Genomic DNA, 19821 nt, shown 5'->3' with positions numbered 1-19821 from the left:
TTGAGCCCTCCACCACGCAGGCGTGACAGCAGGACGCAGCCCAAGCCCGCGCTGGACCTGCAGACCGAGCGGCTGAGTCACGTACACAGCCCGCAGGCATTTGGTTTTTTCCTCCCCAAAGCAAATATGTGCAAACCACGCACTTCTACCAGGCTAGTCCAAGATCTGAATGGAGTTCTCTTTACCTATATATCACTGGAAAGTTGAGTGCTGGATGGTGGTTTCTACCTCAATTAGGTTAGGCCACCTTCAGGGTGCATTTGGGTTTCAACCCAAATTGGTGGCTTTGGTCCAGATTCATTCTGTGGTTTGGCTTAAAAATCAAAGTATGGTTTAGAGGTAGCAACCTTCACAGAGCTTCCCACAGTCCCAGAGCAGTGCAGCACTGATGTAAATGAACTGGGTAAATGGACCTGGCTATGGGAACCAGCTGTAGGACAGGCAGATGATATTTGAGGTCCCCTCCAGGCCTGTTTTTCATACAGCCTGTGCCTGCTAGAGGCATTTAAAACAAATCGAGGATCAAATACTACATGAGAACTGAATGACTGTGCCAGAGGATAGACTAGACAGTGACCAACTGGCCCCAGGTGAACGTGACACTGCTTTGACAGCCTCATGTAAAAAAGCAATAGCCACACGTAAATTTGTTTAAGCCTTGAACATTCAGATAAAAGCAAAACCTAGAATAAATTAGTGATGCCTTGTTTATTAAAAGCCATGGATTGGAAGCTTACGGTTTGATTTTACAGGAGTTGTTTCCTGGAGCGTGAGCCAGTGGGGCACGCAGATGGGAGAAACAGGGAGTTCAGGGCTTGACGTGGAAGTGGAGCGGATGAGTACCGCTACAACATGCATGAGAAGGTGGGGTTTTTTTTCCCTGAGATTGTCTTGCTTCATCTCCTCCTCCCTTCTCCACTCCCCATTACCAGCATTTAAAACACCCCCGAGTTTTCTTGAGCAGGTCTGCTGTGCTCATTAAAATACTGTGAGCACTTATTGGCTATAATGAGCACTCATTAAATTCTGTAAGTGCCAGGACTGTCCTGTGGAGCTGAACAGACTCAGGTTCTGGGAGGAGAGCTCAGGGGTGGGAAGATATTGGAAATACTGCATTTTCCACAAGAACAGAACTACAAACTTTCCCCTCCTTTTTTGTTCTGCAGGCACTGGGGTAAGTCAGACCTGCTAAGCAGCAACTATTGCTTACCGAGTACTCAAATCATTCCCCCGCCCCAGAAGGACTCTCAGCTCCTCTTATCAGAACAGGAACAAATTAAAGATTTTCTGTATTTGCATCTCCTCATTTGAGAATTTTCCTACATTTGTTATTTAGAGATAAAAGTCTGCCTCTAAAAATTCACTTAGCAAAGTGGTTTTCTCAGCCTCAGGGAATGGTGCAGGAGGGATTGCAGAGCAGGATCCAAAGCAGCTGGCGAGGCTGCAGGAGCAGCAGGAGATCAGGAGATGAATGGGTGCATACTGGGGCAAGGATCACATTTTACATGCTCTGTTCTTATATTTATTTCCAACTGGCTGTGTCAGAGACACACACCCTGACTGGTGTGGCCATGCCTATAATCATAAAGCAGTTCCCGCTGCAGGATGCAGTGCTACTGTCTGTGTTTTTATCACCAAAAGCTATCTTTTGGTTTTTATCACCAAAAGCTATCTGTTCATCGTCTACTAACATTAGAAGATATGAATTAACTAAAACCGTATACAAATATACTCCACCCTGGACTAATCCCCAGAGAGTCACAGAGGGTAAGTGACTATTTAAGGAAACTGAATCAGACAAGAGCTTGAAGATCAGCGCATCCCCAAAAAAGCCAGTGTATATCCTAGTGGGGCAGAGATAGCTGCTGGAAGTATCCCTAGGAGATGACCCTTCTGCAGATAGCCTGCAAAACGCAATGCGTTTTTGTGGAGCAGGCTGTGAGGGAGAAAGGAGCAGAGAAGTTCACCTGGCTTCCCAAGCTGCTTGTAGAGAGTAGACTGACCACAACCAAATAGCAGAAAGCATGGGACTGACGTATCGAGGTTATGTTATTCTAAAGAAATAAAGTTGCATTCCTGAAAAGTGGGAATCTCAAACCTTATTATTTTGTGCTTGGGCTGACACCCATACCACCGCCTGTATATGATCAGCATATGACCAAGTCTTCTATCACCTCAGAAATATCTACTTTTCAACTACATTCATCTAAAGACCACAATTCAGCACAAAATATGTGTCAAAATGGCAGCAGTTTCCCAAGATTAAATGACTCATCTGGTTAAGCATTAATTGCTCCAGTTTGGCTCACTCTTCACCCACTCACAGGATTTTTTGTGGATTACTGCTTTATAATTGCTTGCTCCCTGAGCACACATGCACTGCAATCTTCTGCACACCTTGACAGCATCCTGGTTAGAGAAAATAAATGCTACGTGTTCCCCTGACACAGCATTTTGTCTGCTGGATACAGTAAGTCAGAGATTGTTTACTCAACTTCTCATGGCCCATTAATGACATAATGTTGGACACAGCTGTTCAGGGCTTCACAAGACCAAAGCAGAGAAAGAAATGCCGGGAGACTTCAAACACGCTGCTCCCATCAGAGCCTGGCTGGGAAAGTCCTTGAAAGTGCTCTAGGGGAATGTAGCCTTACAGCTCTCTCATGAAGTAAATCCAGGATTAAAGCCTCAAACTTAGTTTCTCCTGAAGACTCAAATCATCTTAAAATAACTCCATCTGACCAAGGTGGCAATGACTGCTTTGAAGAAGAGAGGACCAATCATTTCATTTTCACTCTGCTTGGCCAAATTATCTACTGAAAAACTAGGACCTGCCATATATGAAGGCTCACTAGCCCTGGAAGTGGGGTGTGCCTGGTTCATCATGTCCTGACTTTCAGCATGTTTGAGCAGGAGAGGTGAAGCTCGCCCTGTAAAAAGGCAATTCAAGGTCAAGGCATCCCTTAAGATCTCAAAAAGAGTTTGAACAGAGTTCAAGTGATGCACAGAGCACTCTATGCCCAGAAGGCACCATCTGCCCCAGTGCAATCTACCTCCCAGTACAGCTGCCCAACATTTTTTTAGGGGCTTCTGGAAAGCTAAGCCTGGCCAGGGGTCTGTGCAGCAAGGGAGTGCTGTTGGCAGGACTGACGTGCACCAACCACAGCACAACGAGGATAGAGATATGCTCCACCTAAATACCACACCCAGAGAGCCCCTCTGGAAATTTTATTTTTCTTCATGAAGCTTCTGGAACCATGTCATTATGGAACAACATGAATTTTCCCTAAGAAAAAGGCAAATCAAGTTTCTCAACTTCCCAGTCAGGGAGAAAAGCAGAAAAAGTGTAAGAGAAAGGCTCAAACCCATTCCCACACCCAAGTTCAAAATAACCTATTTAATTAATTTTAAAACACTTTATCATTCAAAATTGGGGGGGTGGTGTGGTGTATATTGTTTACATATATACATGTATATATATAGCAGGTAGGAGGAACATGATTTGCAATGCTGAGCTGATTCCTCTGCAGACATCTCCAGCAGAAAAAGAGGATCATTGGGTAAATTTGTTCCTCCCTGTAATAACGGCTATCCATGGCAACTAAAACACCCCGTTATCGAAGCTGTATCTGAATTCATGCTCAGAGGAAAGACCATCACCCTCCCCCATCTTCCCCAGACCTTTCAGGGTAACCCCTACTTACAATTGTGAAGTTCATAACCTTCAGAATCCAGATGGTCATAGCAAGGTTCACCAGGATTAAAATCATTAGGAGCAGCACAAAGAAATAGAGGCATCTCTTCCTCCAGCCATAAATCCCCACTTTGTATACCTGGGGTCCTTCCGAGGTCTGCATGGTGCTCCGGTGTGCGTACTGTTCCTGAGGCATCTGAAATGATCACAAAGAAATAACCACGTGTATTAAGCGGCAAGAGAAAGCCGATGATAAAAACTGCTTGTGTCTGTGCTTCTTAGAGGGTTTTGTTTTTTCTTTTTCAGAGTTTACCAGCTGGGCAGCGTCTCTTTCGGTATCTTCGTTCTGCATTATTTTTCTTTCTCCTTACTGTATGCAGTAACATACCGAAAGAGTATTTTAGGTGTTACACATATATATATATATTTATAAATACACGTAAGCGCACTGTCTAAAGGTATCCTATGGAGATCACTCTCGAGTAACTCTCTTCACCGCCCCAGGTTTTGCAAGGCAGGCACTCCAGGGCCTCGAAGGATCCTGAGGGGAAAATTTTGCATGCGTTTGGTAAAAGCAGTTGAGTTCAGCAGTTTGTTTTGAAGATGCAATATTACTTCTCAGAGGCTTTAATTTAAAAAAAAAAAAAAAAAAAAAGAAATCTCAAAAAATCATTCCTTCCAGCCAAAGAAAAAAGGCAAAGGGGAAATGTTTGCCTTTCTCCCTTCCCGCACCCCAATCCTTCTTAGCCAAGTAAACCTGAAGCACAGCTCCCACATCCCTAACAAATTATCCCCAAATATCTATGCTGCTTTAACAAGGATACTGATACCCCGGGTGGGCACAGCACGCTAGGACAACGCCGGGAGCCAAAACCAGGGAAAAAAGGAAGGAAGGAAAGCTGGTGCTGAGGAAAGCAGTGCGGCAGCATCCCCAGGAAGAATTCGCTTTACAGCCCCCTGTGGCGAGCACCGTCCCCCTCCTGCACCCCGGTACCCGGCTGGCTCCGGGCGGTCAGGGATCTGGCTGTCCCCACCGTGGGGGGCAAGAGACGGGTGCTGTTAAACAGCATTGCAACCTGCTGGGATCGGGGTCCGGAGCACAGCCGCCGCACAACGGTGCGTGTGAACGGCTGCGTGTGCATGGGCTGTGATCGTGGAGGTATTTCGTGCCGCACAAATGAAATTATTCGTGTTCTCGTCCTTCACATTCGGGGTGCGGAAAGCCGCTTTCATGGGCTTCCCCCAGGGATCAGTTTCTTATGTTTTCAGACTTTTTTGACGCACAGTCTGATGATATCATATAATCTCTAATAACACAGTTTGCTGAATGTTTTGCATTTTAGACTCTAGACAAATAAACCACCACCAAACGCGTTCTTGCACTACTGATTCAACACCATGGGCTTCTTCCTCAGGGTATCTGGCATCGATGTTTGTATTCAGTGAATTACAAAATTCACATAACAGGAGGAAACAATGCGAGTTCCTCTCTGTGGGAGTGTGATCCACAAGGGCAGAATGAGACAATGGAAGAAATCAGATGCTCATTCATAGCAGCTTATGCTTGTTTACCATTAGTTTCCTGTTTTTTTCCTTACTTTTTTGCTAATAGCTTCATACTCCAGCATATAATAAAATACAGCATGCAGTCGGCAGTGGTGTAGAGCCCATTGCAGGCTGATGCAAGGTGAGTTTCTTCATGGCATAACTTTTGTTCCAGCAGCATTGCACCAGGGATGAAGTTAACACTTTCCCTTTGCTGCTCCAGTGCTGAAGCCCACACGTTTGATGCAAGGGCCGCCTGAAGAACCAGTTACCTTTTTTTTTACCTTTCACTGCTCCAGAAGTCACTAAGACCTGCGTTTTCTAACGCTGCCTGGTGTTGTCACCTGCGGCACAGGGGATCATCCACCTCTCCCTTCCTCCACAAGCCTTCCCCCCTCACCCAGGCTGAAACAGTGTCTCAGGTGCTAAATAAATCCATTCAGGCACTAAATTCCTTTCAGACCCTCTCCCAATCTGGACCTATAAAGCAAAGCTGACTTAGCGGCATATTCAGGAAGGCTGTGTTTAGCCCTGGTGTGCTCGCACCCCTGCCCTCATTCCCCACAGCGATGCTCCTCCGGAGGGTGGAGATGCCCATCTCCACCTCCTCTAATCTCAGCAGCCGTGTTAACCCCCCACATCCAAAATTCACAACAGTGGCTGAAAACCGGAAGATTTAAAAAAATAACACCAAATGAGGTACTCCTATCATTTTGCTCTCAGCTTTCTGAACCATTGCATTTTTAAGCATTTTTCCCCCTTATAGGCCTGAGGGCTACAGTTCACCCAGGAGAAAAAGCAGGTCAGACTTGTGCAACAGTGAGGGGCTGCAAAGGACTCCCGCAAGAGGAGACCCGGGGCACCGCCGCTGCCCATTGCAGGCAGCTGCCAGGCTGAGCTCCCTCCTTTCCAACGAAGGTGCTGCCTGCGCTCGCTAAGCTAAAACTGGAACAAGGCGAGCTTCAGCCAGCCCATCCACGCCTCCAAGCCCGCCTGCTTTTTCCAGCTTTCTCAGCTGGTCTAAAAAAAGGATCTCACATCCCCCCACAAACCATGCCTCACTTACAACCTCAGACTACCCCAGCCCCAGCTAACGCCGTGAAGATCTGCAACGTCAATTAGCGCAGACGGTCATACTGCGTCGGGAGGAGCCCACAGCTCACAGCAAATAAGCCTGTTCTTAATAGGGGTTGGCTCAGCCGGTTTAGCCAACGTGCGTTAAAAGTACATCACCAAAGAAAGGTGTGTGTGTACTGAAGAGCGGTTTTCAACACTCTAAGTGGGCTCACCATAAATCGCTTCTGCTGTTCAGACCAACGGGGCTATCTATCTCTATACCGCAAAAGCACCCGAAGCCCAGGCAGACCTGTAGCTTTTACCAAGGAGGAGCAAAGTTAGTTGCTTACAACAGATCCAACTCAGTCTTCACCAGTATTTTTGCTCACAGATGCCATGTCAGCAATGTGGAGGGCTTTGCAGCACAGAGCTCATCAGAGAGAGGAGCTGGGTCACCAACAAATACACGCACTTGGAGAAAAACCGTTCTTTTTACACTGCTACAACCGCTCTGATCTGTGCAAAGGGAAAACTTAAACAACAATAAATTACAGAGTTTCCACTACCTGGGGGAAATTATAACCACAACAACTGTACAGTCAAGGATTTTATTGCCTAATATTTTAACAGGGGATCCTGGAGAGCACATATTAAATGCAGCCTCTCCCTCGGAGAAAATGAATAAATTGCATCTCTAACCCTCTCAAATCATGGAAAAGGTTTGACCAATAAGAAACAATATGAAATACCCAGCTCAAAATATCTCTTTATTGCAAAACTTGTTTATTCTCTTCATCTCTTTCCTTCCCTCTCCCTTTCTCCTTTTTTCTTTTTTCTTCACTTGCAATCTCTAGAATGGAGAAAATGGCATATCCAGCTCGGGCACAACTTTGCAGACTTCAAAAGAATTTATAGGAACAGAACATAACCACAAAGAGCAACTTGCATCCAGACAGCAGCCTGATTTTGAGAATTTCTCTGGTGCTGATAAAATATTTCACTCACAGCTGCCCTAACCGAGATAAAGCAACTAAAGTAGTACAACACGCATGATGAGCATGACTTAGTAATACAGCATAAACTTATAACAAGAAAATAACACGGGAATCGTAGATAGCATGTTCTTTCTACACAAACTCTCACACAGCTACATTTAAAGCTATATATGATTTCTAGCTAGCATTTCCCCCCTGAATTGTGAATACCAAAGGAAAATGCTCATGTCTCTAGTCCTCCAGGAAGAGAAGACAGAATGATGGACAGAGAGTGCTGAGGTGTGTTAAACAAACAAGTAGAATAAAGCAGCCTGCAAGGCAACTACACAAGGAACAAGCTATATCCACTATCAATACTCTGCTCTGTGTGGGCGGGAAAAGTATGCTAGTCATAATTTACATTTTGGCAACTTCTCCTGACTCAAACATTAAAAAGAACTAAGGCACCAGAAAAAAAAGTATTGCTGTGAAAGGACATCCAGTGGTTGCATTTGCAAGGTGCCCCCCCCCCCCCCTTCAATTACTGAGCCAAAGGGAAAGGCTGCCAGTTGCTTAATGGGATTTTCTTTTTTTTTTTGGAAAACATTAGGAACAATCACCTAATTTCATAATAGTGGTGAAAAAATAATACTGAAACAAATATAGAAATTGGAAAGAGAAGCGCTCCTTCCACAAGGCAAATCTGAAAGTGTCTGCCTGCCATGAGAGGGCTTAGAGACACACGTGCACAGCACTGGACCACCATTGGCACATGTGCAATCCCATCTACAATACAAAAAATGCAGCATGCCAAATCTTTGCAGTTTAGCCAAAGACAACATTACCATGACTACAAAAGTATAGCCTGGAACCTGCGTAATTCTCCAAGGAATTCTTGCTGCTGCAGAAAAATGGGTAATAAATTTTTGCGCAAGAGCTGTACTCCGAGTCCTTATATATGAACACTGCAAACAGGGCCTGATACAAAATCCAGTCTGTTTAGAAAAGCTATTCATCCTTTCACTTTAGCATACCTTAGAGATATGGTCCATGACAAGAAAGATTTATTTGGTTTTTTAAGACCACTGGAAGAGTCATGCCACTACATTCCCTGATCCGCACAGGCTGCTCACCGAGTACTTCTGGCAAAGAACCTTCAGCACTTTCCTTCTTCAGTAAAGCTGAAACCAGACTCAGCTGAAAGGCATCACAAATCAGAACTGGCACTGAGCTTCCAAAAAATCACATCAGACCCCACCAGTTATGGCAAATCTTTATTGCATGCCTCTCTCCCTTCCACGGTACCCCTCCTGCCCTGGCACAAAGCTTCTCATTCAGGGCATGCAACCCAGATTAACGATTCATCAGGCAGAAGTGTTTTATATGCACAAGGATGGATAAACACCTTTTCCTTGCTAACACCGGAGCTGTAACATGCCCTGGCCATGCTGGCTTTGTAGGCTCAACGAGGGCTATGAACAGGGTGAGGCATAACAAGAGGAATCAATAATGTTTCTGTGCCACGGGGGTTTCTTTGATCAGCGCTTAAATGATGTATGTTTAGTAATAGAACAATTTTAAGCTGAAAGGGGATGCAGTCTGGGAAGGCAGCTTCTCTCTTACGAGCCCACTTGAAATTTGCTGCCCAAAATTCCCTAGAGCTCATCGAAACTGCTCACTACAGCACGGACCAAAAGCCCCTAAGCCTGGTGCAGCCGACACGGCACCTCTCCTCCCTGCCTGCCCGCATATAACTGAGGTGTAACAACTTCATCAGAAAAACGAAGAGCATCTGACCCCGGGCTAACCCGTAGCATGGTGATGGGAAGACGTTCCTAGAGATGAGAGAGGGGTTCAAATTCCCTCGGGCCTTGGACCTACATCTCCCACATCTGCCTTCTCTTTGTGTCTGTATCACCGACATCCTCTTCTCTTTCTCTTTGTTTTTTGAAACAGAAACCTTTTCTTTTGGGCTGAAATGAGGGGGAAAAAAAAAACCCAAACTAAAAAACCTTCAGAGGTGCTCTCTGCCATATCACTGGAAGGCAATGTACTTGTATTCACTAGCTGTAAATGCTCTGCAGATTCATCCTCTTTAATTTCTCTGTCTTTTAAGTGCACACTATCCACCAGGTTCAAAAGAACAGACATTTCTGGAGTGTGACTGAGAACAAAATTTGGCACGAAGAAGAGTGTTTTGAGCCATCTATCAACAAGACTTTTTGCCTCTCCGCTCCCCATAAAACTCTCTCTCAAGCTTGACACTCCCAGGCCTGTTAATCCACCAGCACCATGACCCAGAAGTGATTTATGGCCCCGCACACATGTCAGACCACAGCCCGGGCCTCCATAAAAGGATCCGGCTCTGGAAAATGACTTCTCACTTGCAGCTTGGCCAGCAAGGGCAGAGCACTGGGGAACAGCCCAAAGGATGAAATACTTGCTGGCGTAGTTAAATCTCACAGCACTTTTCTCCAGCACCATCTAAGCCATGAACTCGGGCTCTTCTACCCCGATGGTTGTGCCAGCGTGGCCTCTGTCACTGCCGTTGGTGTCCCCAAAGCTGAAATAGTCCCTCTCTGCTTGTCCCTCTGCTTCTGTCAACCGTTCCCATCCCTCCACATGGGGAGCAGCTCTTCCACAAGTTGGAAAGACCATCACCACTCAGTGCCCGCTTGTCGGGTATCACCGCAATGTGATACATGGCCAGAAAGACAAAAAGGGGAAGGAAACATCCTAAGGAATGTTTTCTTCTTTTCTGACTAGTTTCTATCAGTGGGGCACATCACATGTAGCGTTCTTCAAGTATCTCGCCTGATTCCGGCAAACATAAGCACATCTACAAGCTTTTCTTGGTCTGCACAGTCCATCGGTGCATGCTCTGCCCGGTCCACTAGGAAATACTGCTTTTCCCATCCCCACCTCTTATATCTTGAGGAAGTTGGACTCACTCAGCACAGGCAGCTGGGGAGACCTTGGGGATTCATCTCCTGGCAAAGCATCTCTAATCCACATCCCTCAATGCTCCAGGCTACCCCTTACCTCTAACATCTTGAGAGCTCATGTAATTTCCCCAGTTGCTAGGACTGACAGCATTTTGACAATAAACATGCTTGAGGATAAGGGCACTGCAAAAGCCTCAGTTTATAAACCAGTATCTTTGAGCAGATGGATTGAACGAAAAGCTGAACACAGGACTTCTGCCCTGCTCCGTCACTGCTCTGCATTCACGGAGCACTTACAGTAAAACTCTAAACATATTAGAGTTTGCCAGAACAAAACAAAGTAACAGGCAACTCCATCTCTGAACAGCATCTCCTAAATCAAAAGTGGTATTTTATTATGATGCTGCAAGAGTCTGTGAGCAATGTGATGCTACTATTGCTTCTCTTCCCTGAGACGAGAAACATGTCTGTTTTCTTATTTATGAGTGTTTCTTCTAACTTTGAGACTTTTTTCTTGATAGTTACTTTGTCTCGATATTTTTCTTTTTCAGAATTAAGGAGAAAATGGAAAGGAAAGTTAACAAGGAAGAAAAAGTTCCTGCAGTGAGTTCTCTTATGTATCAAGCTAGTCAACAAAGTATGTCTTTCACAAAATGCCCCACAATTTGTAGCAATACATTCACGCTGCATGCAAACATCATACCGGCTTTGCTGCATTCACACGCTGGTTCCTTTGCACCACTCAGATGATGTGAAGCAATCATAAGCCTATGTCCATCGGTGCCAAGTTTATAAACACTCTTTCCCACTGGAGTATCTCAAAGCAGGATGAACAAATATGAGAGCTACACTAAAATACCCAGCAGCAGGTTTGACTCCAGGAGGCTGTGGGAACAGCAAGAGGGATATAATCAACTGAGCTCAAATCAGAAAGCAAGCTACAGGAGGTGATACTTTGCAGACTTCTGCCCCAACACACTCACCCCACAGTACCAAGAAAAGAGATATGGCTTGTCGGAATGTGCAAAGCAGGATCGTAATATGTATTTATACGTCTGGAATCCAGCCGGCATGGCACAAATTGATAACTGTGGGCTTGAGCATGTGCCAGGATCCAGAGTACAGTCTCTGCAGTGATCCTGCTCTCACAACTTAAAACTTTTCTGCTGCATCTTCCCTCCGCACGATGTGCTTACTGTGCCTATCCATTTGTTCATTTGCACAGACACACTTGCTTTCTAGTTTGCTCTTGGGAAGGACCAGAAGAAGGAATACACGTATTAGGCTGTGCTAATGGCTCTCTTATCTGTGTGCTTCCAAGATCAAGACACCCTCCAATTTCACTTTAGATGCCTAACATTCTGTCCACAAGCACACACTCTTCAGTCCTTTTGGATACAAAGCAAAGTCTGAATACTTGACCCAGGTGGAGCTGCAGAAAGGTCACCGCTGGCAGGGGGAGGCTCAGGAGCAGCTGCCAGAGTTAGGGAGGAAACCACCACCTCCCTCAATCAAATCCAGCCCATGCCATTGCAAAGAGCCTCCCCTCCCCTGCCCTGCCCTGCCCTGCCCGGACTCACACCCAGGCACCAGTGTCTCCACTGGGGTCCCATCAAGAACGGGTATGGCAAACAGCCAGCTGGGCACGTGGGACATCCTATGATCCAGGCTGATACCGTACCTGATGAACAACCTGCACCGCTCGTCTCACCCAGACGTGGGGCAGGAGCACCCCTAAAGCCAGGTACGGCAGCGCAGCCCTGGCTGCTTCCTGCTAAGACAGACGTATTCCGGTCTCTTTGTCTCTCTGGCTCTTCAACGCTGATGATCAGATTTGGGAGGTGGGATGCTGCATGATCAGAGGCAGGAACATGATTTTTTTTTTTTTTTTTTTTTTTTTAATAAGCTCATAACTAGCAGTGAAGAAGATAATAGGCTGACTGGGTGCCTAAATTAACAGCTGCTGAGAAAAGCAATAGAGCTCCAAGTCTGCAGGGTAAGATGGCAGCCTGCAAAGGCTCAAGCGGTCCAGATCATATGAGACCTTCATTTAACACGGCATTTTCACCGCAGGTATATTTTCTGCAAAGCAAACTTTGCGCTTATCGAGTCTCGGCATTTTCATCACGCCTCCCTCTTCCACAGCTCATCTCTGTCCTTCCTCTCATTCCCTTCGCCCCCATCAGCCTCCAGGAAGCTACAGTACGTCCACGGCTCTTGGGGGATGCCCTTCCTGCACCCCAAACCAGCAAAGTCCTCACTTGGCCCAAACCAACCCATTTCAGCTTACCATCCCTTTCACAGGAAAAAAAAGATACGGTGGCAAGGAGAAGATGCTTCCGAACACCCTTCTTTTTTTCCCTTCCATCACGTAGAATCTTTTTGCATTGGACCGGATCATATTCCCATTAAAGATCCAAATCCACTGAATACCACTCCTTCCAGGCAGGGTTTGCTGTGTGCCTGAGCCTGCTGTTATCCTTTGGAGTCGCCTACGTACCCGCTTCACCAGCATTACTGGGAGAAAGCTCTGGCCCTGTCACATACAGGATCTGATGCACTTTGGTGGCAAACCTCACCTTGTCACTGAACTTTCTGGATTTCCAAGATGAATGACTGTTTGAGCCCTGTATGTGCAGTCCTGCTGGATGCAGGCAAAGCAAACTGTGGGTCTACTCCCATGAACCAGCCAGAAACGCTTAGCGCTGTCCCACTGTATAATTTAATATCCTTAATTCATTCCTTGTGGAAAGAAAAAAAAAAAACAAACCAACACTGCCATAGAACACGGCTAAAAAGCATTTTCAACATGTCAAATAACATTGCTGTGAAAATCCAAGGCAGAGGCACTGGCAGAGGCAAGGAAGTTTCTGAAGCTGCGCGAGGCGGACGCCTCCTGACACCTCCATCCGCCTTGACGAACGCGCCGTACCCTAACTCCCAAACACAAGCCTACCATATAAGGTGCTGATATCTCTGCAAAGGCAAGAGAAGCTTTAATGCTGCAACTAAAAGGATGAGAGAGCATTGCCTAAATCTGGCAGGCTCCTAAAGAGAGAGCGAGCTTTTTATCATAAATGTTTCTTAAGTTATTTGGGGAAAGAAACGCAAATCAGAAGAGAAGTTGCAGATAGAACAGCCCCTAAATTAATGTTTTTCCTTTTAATCTGCTCTACATGGTTTCTGACTGTGCTGTCTGTTGCAGTTTGCTCATGCTTTATAAAATACAGAAAAAAATATGCAGAGAAATCACAAGGCATTGATTATTACTGAATTACTGCCTCTCTTCACAAGCTAGCTGTACCAGGAATTGCCAAACACCCCCCAGACAAACATGCTTTCAACTCATTAAGCAACTATATAATACAATGTGCATATAAATGTATTTATTACAACTGAATCGCATTTTTCATCAAAATCGGTAAGTGACACATGGTACAGAGCCAACTTTTCGGTGGCTTCAGGTTATATACTTACTTATTCCCCCAAATGAAAAAGTTGAGAATTATTTGGTTACAGCGTTCATGCAGCCAGAGACGCAGCGCAGGAGTTGCTTTGCCTGCAGAATTACTACCGAAGCAAAGTTAGCCAGCAACCACCACCCACCCTCAAACGACTCCCGTCCCTTCGCAAATATGCCACGACTTCCCATTCTCGACTTTTCTTCTCTAAACAACAGTCTGAAAGCAAGAAGCCTCTTTGCACGAGCACAAAAGAACGGCAAATCACCCCGGCTGCAGCGGGAAGGAGCAACGCAGCTCTTACCTACCCCTCGGCGGGCAGACGAAAACCCCGAGGGGTGCTGGAGGCTGGGGGGAAGATGCAGCGCGGCTTGCAGAGCAGCACGAGGCCTGGCCGGTGCTCATGAGCTGCCCCTGTCAGATTTTCCAACAGCAGAATTGCAGCCAAGTCCCTGCCCATGCCTGAAGAATTTCCTGAACAGCATTCTCGTTCTTTTTCTAACTGCTTTGAAACCGCACTGTCTGTACTTCAATAAGGCTTTGTCAGGCCAAGTTACAGCTACTGGGCTGGCTCCAGATAGCAATTGAAAACACATGTGTTTTGCATTAAAAGCCCCCTTCCCCGCACACACATTCAGACACAGACACCCCCGTCTGCGCCCAGCCCTGGAGCCTGCATGTCTTGCCTTTGCAGCTATAAAGCTAGCCGTTTTGGTTAAAAAGAATAAAAGGATTACCTTGGTGGGGATTTTCTTTGGGAAGAGGAAAAAGGGGGTGGGAGGGATCCCATTCCCACAGATAACACCTTGCCCTGCCTCGTACGTTTTGCTAGTATCAGCAGGTCACGGGCGCCCAGGTTAACAGCCAGCTTTGCCAAACCCCAACAAGCAAGGAAGCACAGGAATTAAAATTTCAGTTCACCACTACTCTCCTCTTACCTTTGCCTCTGTCTCTTCCAAAAATTGTGAGAACAGAAAGCATATTTTTAGCATCTCCAGACTCAGTTCAGCACATCAGAACTGTATCCTAATCTTGACACATACTCCTGTATCTGCTTATACTAAAAATAATACAACTATTTTTGAGCACTTTCATCCCTCTCTGCTTTCCAGCTGTCCTAACCCTTACAATTATTTTAAGCACCTTGCATCTCTTTTTAAAGAGCATTAACATTGCTCTGGTGTTGGCTTAAGGAAAAGAAATAGAAGACATAATGTTATACCTTTAATCAGAATGGGTCCCAGTTCTTAATATCTGTAATCATTTCCAGACAGCACCATGGGTCAAGGCAGCGAACGCGGGCTCTGGAGCTCGAGATGCCCTGCGCCTGGCATGTGCCCGTGAAGCGGAGCCGGAGCAGATGTGGAAACGCACATGGATGTCCCCCTTATTCCACCACGGCTAAGTCCCACCAAAGATGAAACACAGCAGCAGAGTTGTCAAGGTAACAATATAGAAAAGAGACAGTTTAAAGAGAGAGAGTTATATTTTTTCCCTCTTAATGTTCCTTTTCAAAACCATGCACTCCACTTCCATCGGGTTATTCTGTTCAGTGATTGTACAGAGGTGCGGCGGCCAGATGAAGTGTTTACAAGAGACAAATGCAGCTGGGGATTGGAAATAATTGGGACCCTTACGTATGGTCTGATCCAGAGCTCATTGAAGGCAGTAGGAAGCCTGTTGCCTTCCATGGGCTGTGGATTAGGTCCATAGCAAGGACTCATCCGCAGGAAGGCGAGATCTGCCTTTCACGCACCGGCAATGAGATCGTACAAAACCCACAGGGGTTGCCTGCAGGGAAAGCCTGCAGTGCTTCATCCATCCAACCTGTTTTGAGAGCTGCTGTGGTAACACCATGCGTGGCTTTCACCTGCACCTTGCCCTGCTACCAAAAATGCACTTTTCTTAACTCCTGCAGAGAGCCGCACGTCGGTCAGCAATATTGCCCACACACCCTGGCAACGCACACAGGCCCCGTTCTGGCAACCCGGACCAGCACCCTCACTGCACTGACTTCAGTGGGGATGTATGTGGCATGAGATGCTATTTTGCAGAAGACGGTATGAAACCATCCGGCCATTCTGCCTCAGTTTTCAAGACTGTAAGCCAAGCAAAAGGCACGCACAGAAGCCACACACATACAACCACTGGTGATAGCTTTCCAGACCTATTTGCACAGCTTGTGAGGAGTCAGTTTGTGCCAGAACAGAAACCACAGACTTTTGGATCGCAAATCAGGAGAGCTATCGATGCAGCTAAAAGAGGGTCTCCTAAACTGGCTGCAATGGCAATGATAATACTCTTTGGGCTGGCAACCAGTAAAGGCTGAAACCAGCGGCGCCTAAAACCTTTGGAGTCTCTTCGTATAAATAAACTGAAACAGAAAAAAAATGAACTGCAGATTCACATAATTAGATTTTCAGTTGTACAAGACAATCAGGCATCTGCAGAGCTGTTTGCAAGATGATAGTAGTCCTTGCCTTCTGTCTTAAATTTCCCCATGGTCTTTATTCAGCAAACCAGTTACGTATGGTGACAGGCAGTAACTTCAATGGATCGACGTGTGTTTTGAGTTAAGCACGTGCTTCAGTGCTTTGTGGTCCAGGACTTCTTATGGCAGCCTGGCTCCGGCAGGACCAACAGTCAAATCATTTACCACATGGCAGTATGGTACTTTGAAATTATTGAGTTCTTTACACAAATACGTTAAATCAGTGGTTTGCAAATTTTGCTCCGTGTGTGGACCCCCAAATATTTGCCAAAGGAGGTGCATACCCCTTTAATAATTTCACAGAGAGAGATTTCTATGTACCCTACACAAAACTCTCTTTTTCTGTCATTTTTCACAGTTCCCTGGAGAATAGTCCACAGGCCTCCCATATGCCTGTGGACCACAGGCTGGAAACTACTGCTGGAGATAACTTAATCCCTTATTAAAAATGTAAATGATCTCTTCTATTTATGTGCCATACTTTCTATCTTCAGAATATTTATGCGAGCTGGCAGCGTGCTGGCAGGTAGAGACATGGGGAGGTGACAGCATTAATACTGCATTTTTTCCATTGGCATAATTAGTAGGCCAAGTCTATAAATATTTACATTAAATCTGTCAGGCATCACACCAACCTCACTGATAACTTAAGGGTGTCTTACTGTAAACTGCATTAATGCCTAACTATTTTGTCATCAAGTAACACATAAAATGCTCCTTCAAGCTAAGCCACTTTGACTAGGTTGTTTTTATCTCTTTCTCATTTGGGTACAGGGTTTAAAGATGCTTCAAGCATCCGAACTGTGGCTCAGGGACTGTTCTGTTTTTCTGTTATTGAGCTATCATTTGTATTACTGCCAGTGCTACCAAGAATATATGAACCTTGCAGGCGTAAAACTTAAGTTGATGTCGACATAACTATCTGCGTAACTGCTATTATTTCTCAGTACTGGCAGAGTTATGAGGATTAAAAAAACCTGCTAGAGCTCTTTGGGAAGATAAAAACAAATTAACCCCCCTCAAAGCTCCAATATCTTTGTAGCTGGAGATTGCAACATGTAGGGACTTCCATTTTGTGCAGGAGATCCACCCCACCTGGATCCATGAATTTTTACACCAGGAAATACATGAGACCTACAAAAGGTAGGAAGGAAAGTTTCTTCTCCACCATTTATACCTGTCCTGCATTTTGGCGTCCAGCATTTTCTAGAAGCAGCTGAAAATGATTTAGTATTTACTGTTGACTCAGCAATATTCATACCTAATTCTGTTTAACTGGTAATATCTATTTGCATCCAAAACAAAACTCGTGGGTTTTTTATACTGTGCAGATTTCCAAGGACTCACTGAAACATTCCCAAAACCTTCCTATGAAAATCAGGGGAAAACAAATATGCAGAATCAGCATGTAAATGCAGGTGTGTGTGCACCTGGAGTGGAGGAAGAAGTCAAAATGAAATTTTTTAAGATCTGAATGAGATAATTAAGCAATCCCTTGTTCGAGGTTTCCCTCCAAACTACTCTTTTTTTATCCATTAAATCTCTTGAAATATCACAGCAGAATAAATATAAATGTTCAAATATTTTTAAACTCTCAACTGAAAGAAATCATCTGCCCAATCATTATTATTTTAAATCACCCTCAGCCTGGGACTCTTGTAACAGGTCTCTTGCTTACGTGTGTGTAAAGGCAGAAGCCAAGGCTCATTTGAGCTCCACCTCCTTAAATGCAGAATTAAGGTAGCTGATGGATTAGAAAGTTAACTCTTTTGGGTCAGGACCAGCAAGCCATGGGAAGGCAGCCATTGGCATTCGCGACGGATTTGCCCAGCCCTGAGCATCCAGAGAGGATGGAGGGCAATGTAATGAGAAAGGGAGGGGAGGAGGGGGTTCCCCAAATTTGTTTAGCTAATGGCAGTAGTTGTCGGAGAGGAATGCTTCACTGGAGGAAGAAAACCCATCCCTCTGTGTGTGTGTGTGTGTGTGTGCGTGCAGGGAGCGAAGGTCTGATTTGATGGTAGGGAGCAAAATCCTATTTAAGTGCTGCAGCTGCGAATGAATGAAGGCACACAGGTCATCAGGTAATCACACGCGGGGCTGAGATGGGCCTGTTGGACAAGTGGAAAGGAAATGGGAGAAAATGAAAAAGCACTCGTGTGTGTGTGTTCGGCTGTAAGGAGCCTGTCGCGACCGTGCCTGGAGAGCAACTGATTGTCTGTGCATGCAACCATGCGCTGGAAGCAGCCAGACTTGCAGTGCCTACATCCTCACCCACTGCTCTAGTTTCTTCAGAGGAGATAAATACGGCTACGTTTTAGCACGAAGCTATAAATATAGGACTGGTTATGAGATGCAAGATCTTCTAATTCTCGGAAACTAAAGACAAAGAGGGGCAGAGCTAACGCCACTGTGGCCCTGCTCTTGCACACAGGCATTGAAGGACGCTCTGAATTTCACACAGATGAGAAACTCCAGTAACGGCAGAGGTGACCCTGAAGGGGAGACCTTGCTTCACATGACACTGAGTTATTTAGATCCGACTATTAAATTTTGCCCCTTCTATTCATCTGGAGTCAGCAAACAGTACGATAGCATAAACAAACCAAGGGAAACGCAACAAAAAGTCCCGGTTTCATAGTAATTTTACAGGTGAGCTGGGGAACGGGAGGTCAGGGCAGCAGTTGGTGTCGCTTGCACAAGGCTGAAAACACAACATGAGCTCAGGTGAAGGGCTCAAGGGGGCGAAGGACTGAGCTTTTACGAGAGGCTGGACTCCAGACCCTGCTGCTCAGGGTGTGGAGTTTAGAAACATCAGCATCTCTGTTGCTGCTACGAGACAAGGATCGAAGTGGCAAAAAGTCATCAACAAAAGCAGAGATCTGCCACTGCACAGGCTCAGGAGAGCTGTAGAAAAGGGAGGGCAGAGGATGGAAATTCAAGTATCCAGTGTGCCAGAAGAACAGCAGGCTCATGCTTAACGTTGCGCAGGTTGATGCGTAACACCTGCACTGAGAGCAACCTGCTCCTAATGGCTATCTTCTCCTTAGGGCCCAAGACCTGCAGACTCCCTGAGCCCATTTGCAGACTGCAGTGTGCCTAATCAGAAAGCTCTGTGCCATGCTCCTTTTTCCACAAAAGCAGCGGTAGTGTTTACCTGTCAGCCAAAGAGCCACAGCCAGGACCACGTCCAGCCCTCCCCCCCGCCCCAACCACTGCTTTGTAATTATTCTGATGATTTCAGCCATTTGCAGGCTCTTCTCAGAAATGATTTAAGGCCAGTAGAGCTTGTTAATAGGTAAAATGGAAAGTGTTCCTTTTCATTTCTCCAGCAACATTAATGTAATTATCCTGAATCATTCTCAAACTATGTGGGCTGTAAGTTCAAGGCAATATTACTATTACAGAGCCTTGTTCTTCCAGCCAGCATGTGTCATACTCCCCATCCAGAAGTCATTTATCAATAATGGGAAAGGTTTTCATTTACAAACAATAGAGCCTCTTCATTTGCAGCACGACAAGGAAGCAGGATGGGTGTCACCACGCAAAGGTGTGCCACTTCCCTGGAGCTTCTACCCCTCTGGCATAAGAAATGCAAGAAAGAAAAAATAGCTGTGAAGATTAATTTCATACAGATATAAGAGCAAATATTCAGTTG

General features: G+C 45.6%; 1 protein-coding gene across 4 annotated transcripts in view; it reads right to left on the bottom strand.

The window, feature by feature from the left end:
• Positions 1 to 19821, bottom strand: part of SGCD (sarcoglycan delta) — a 228981-nt gene that overhangs the window by 143782 nt on the left and 65378 nt on the right. Inside the window, exons 1-2 of one of the 4 annotated variants that reach the window (XM_075509533.1) lie at positions 13980 to 14159; positions 3705 to 3890 (exon numbers count right to left, since the gene is read on the bottom strand). In XM_075509533.1, the coding sequence (XP_075365648.1) occupies positions 3705 to 3890 (186 nt within the window). In that variant the 5' untranslated portion in view covers positions 13980 to 14159. Of the gene's footprint in view, positions 1 to 3704; positions 3891 to 10917; positions 11060 to 13979; positions 14160 to 19821 lie in introns of those variants that run through there. The other 3 variants (XM_075509534.1, XM_075509536.1, XM_075509535.1) reach the window with 3 other exon arrangements.

The sequence above is a fragment of the Mycteria americana genome, chromosome 8 (genome assembly GCF_035582795.1).
Source record: "Mycteria americana isolate JAX WOST 10 ecotype Jacksonville Zoo and Gardens chromosome 8, USCA_MyAme_1.0, whole genome shotgun sequence".
Lineage (NCBI taxonomy): Eukaryota > Metazoa > Chordata > Aves > Ciconiiformes > Ciconiidae > Mycteria > Mycteria americana.
This window is presented reverse-complemented; position numbering and strand designations above follow the sequence as displayed.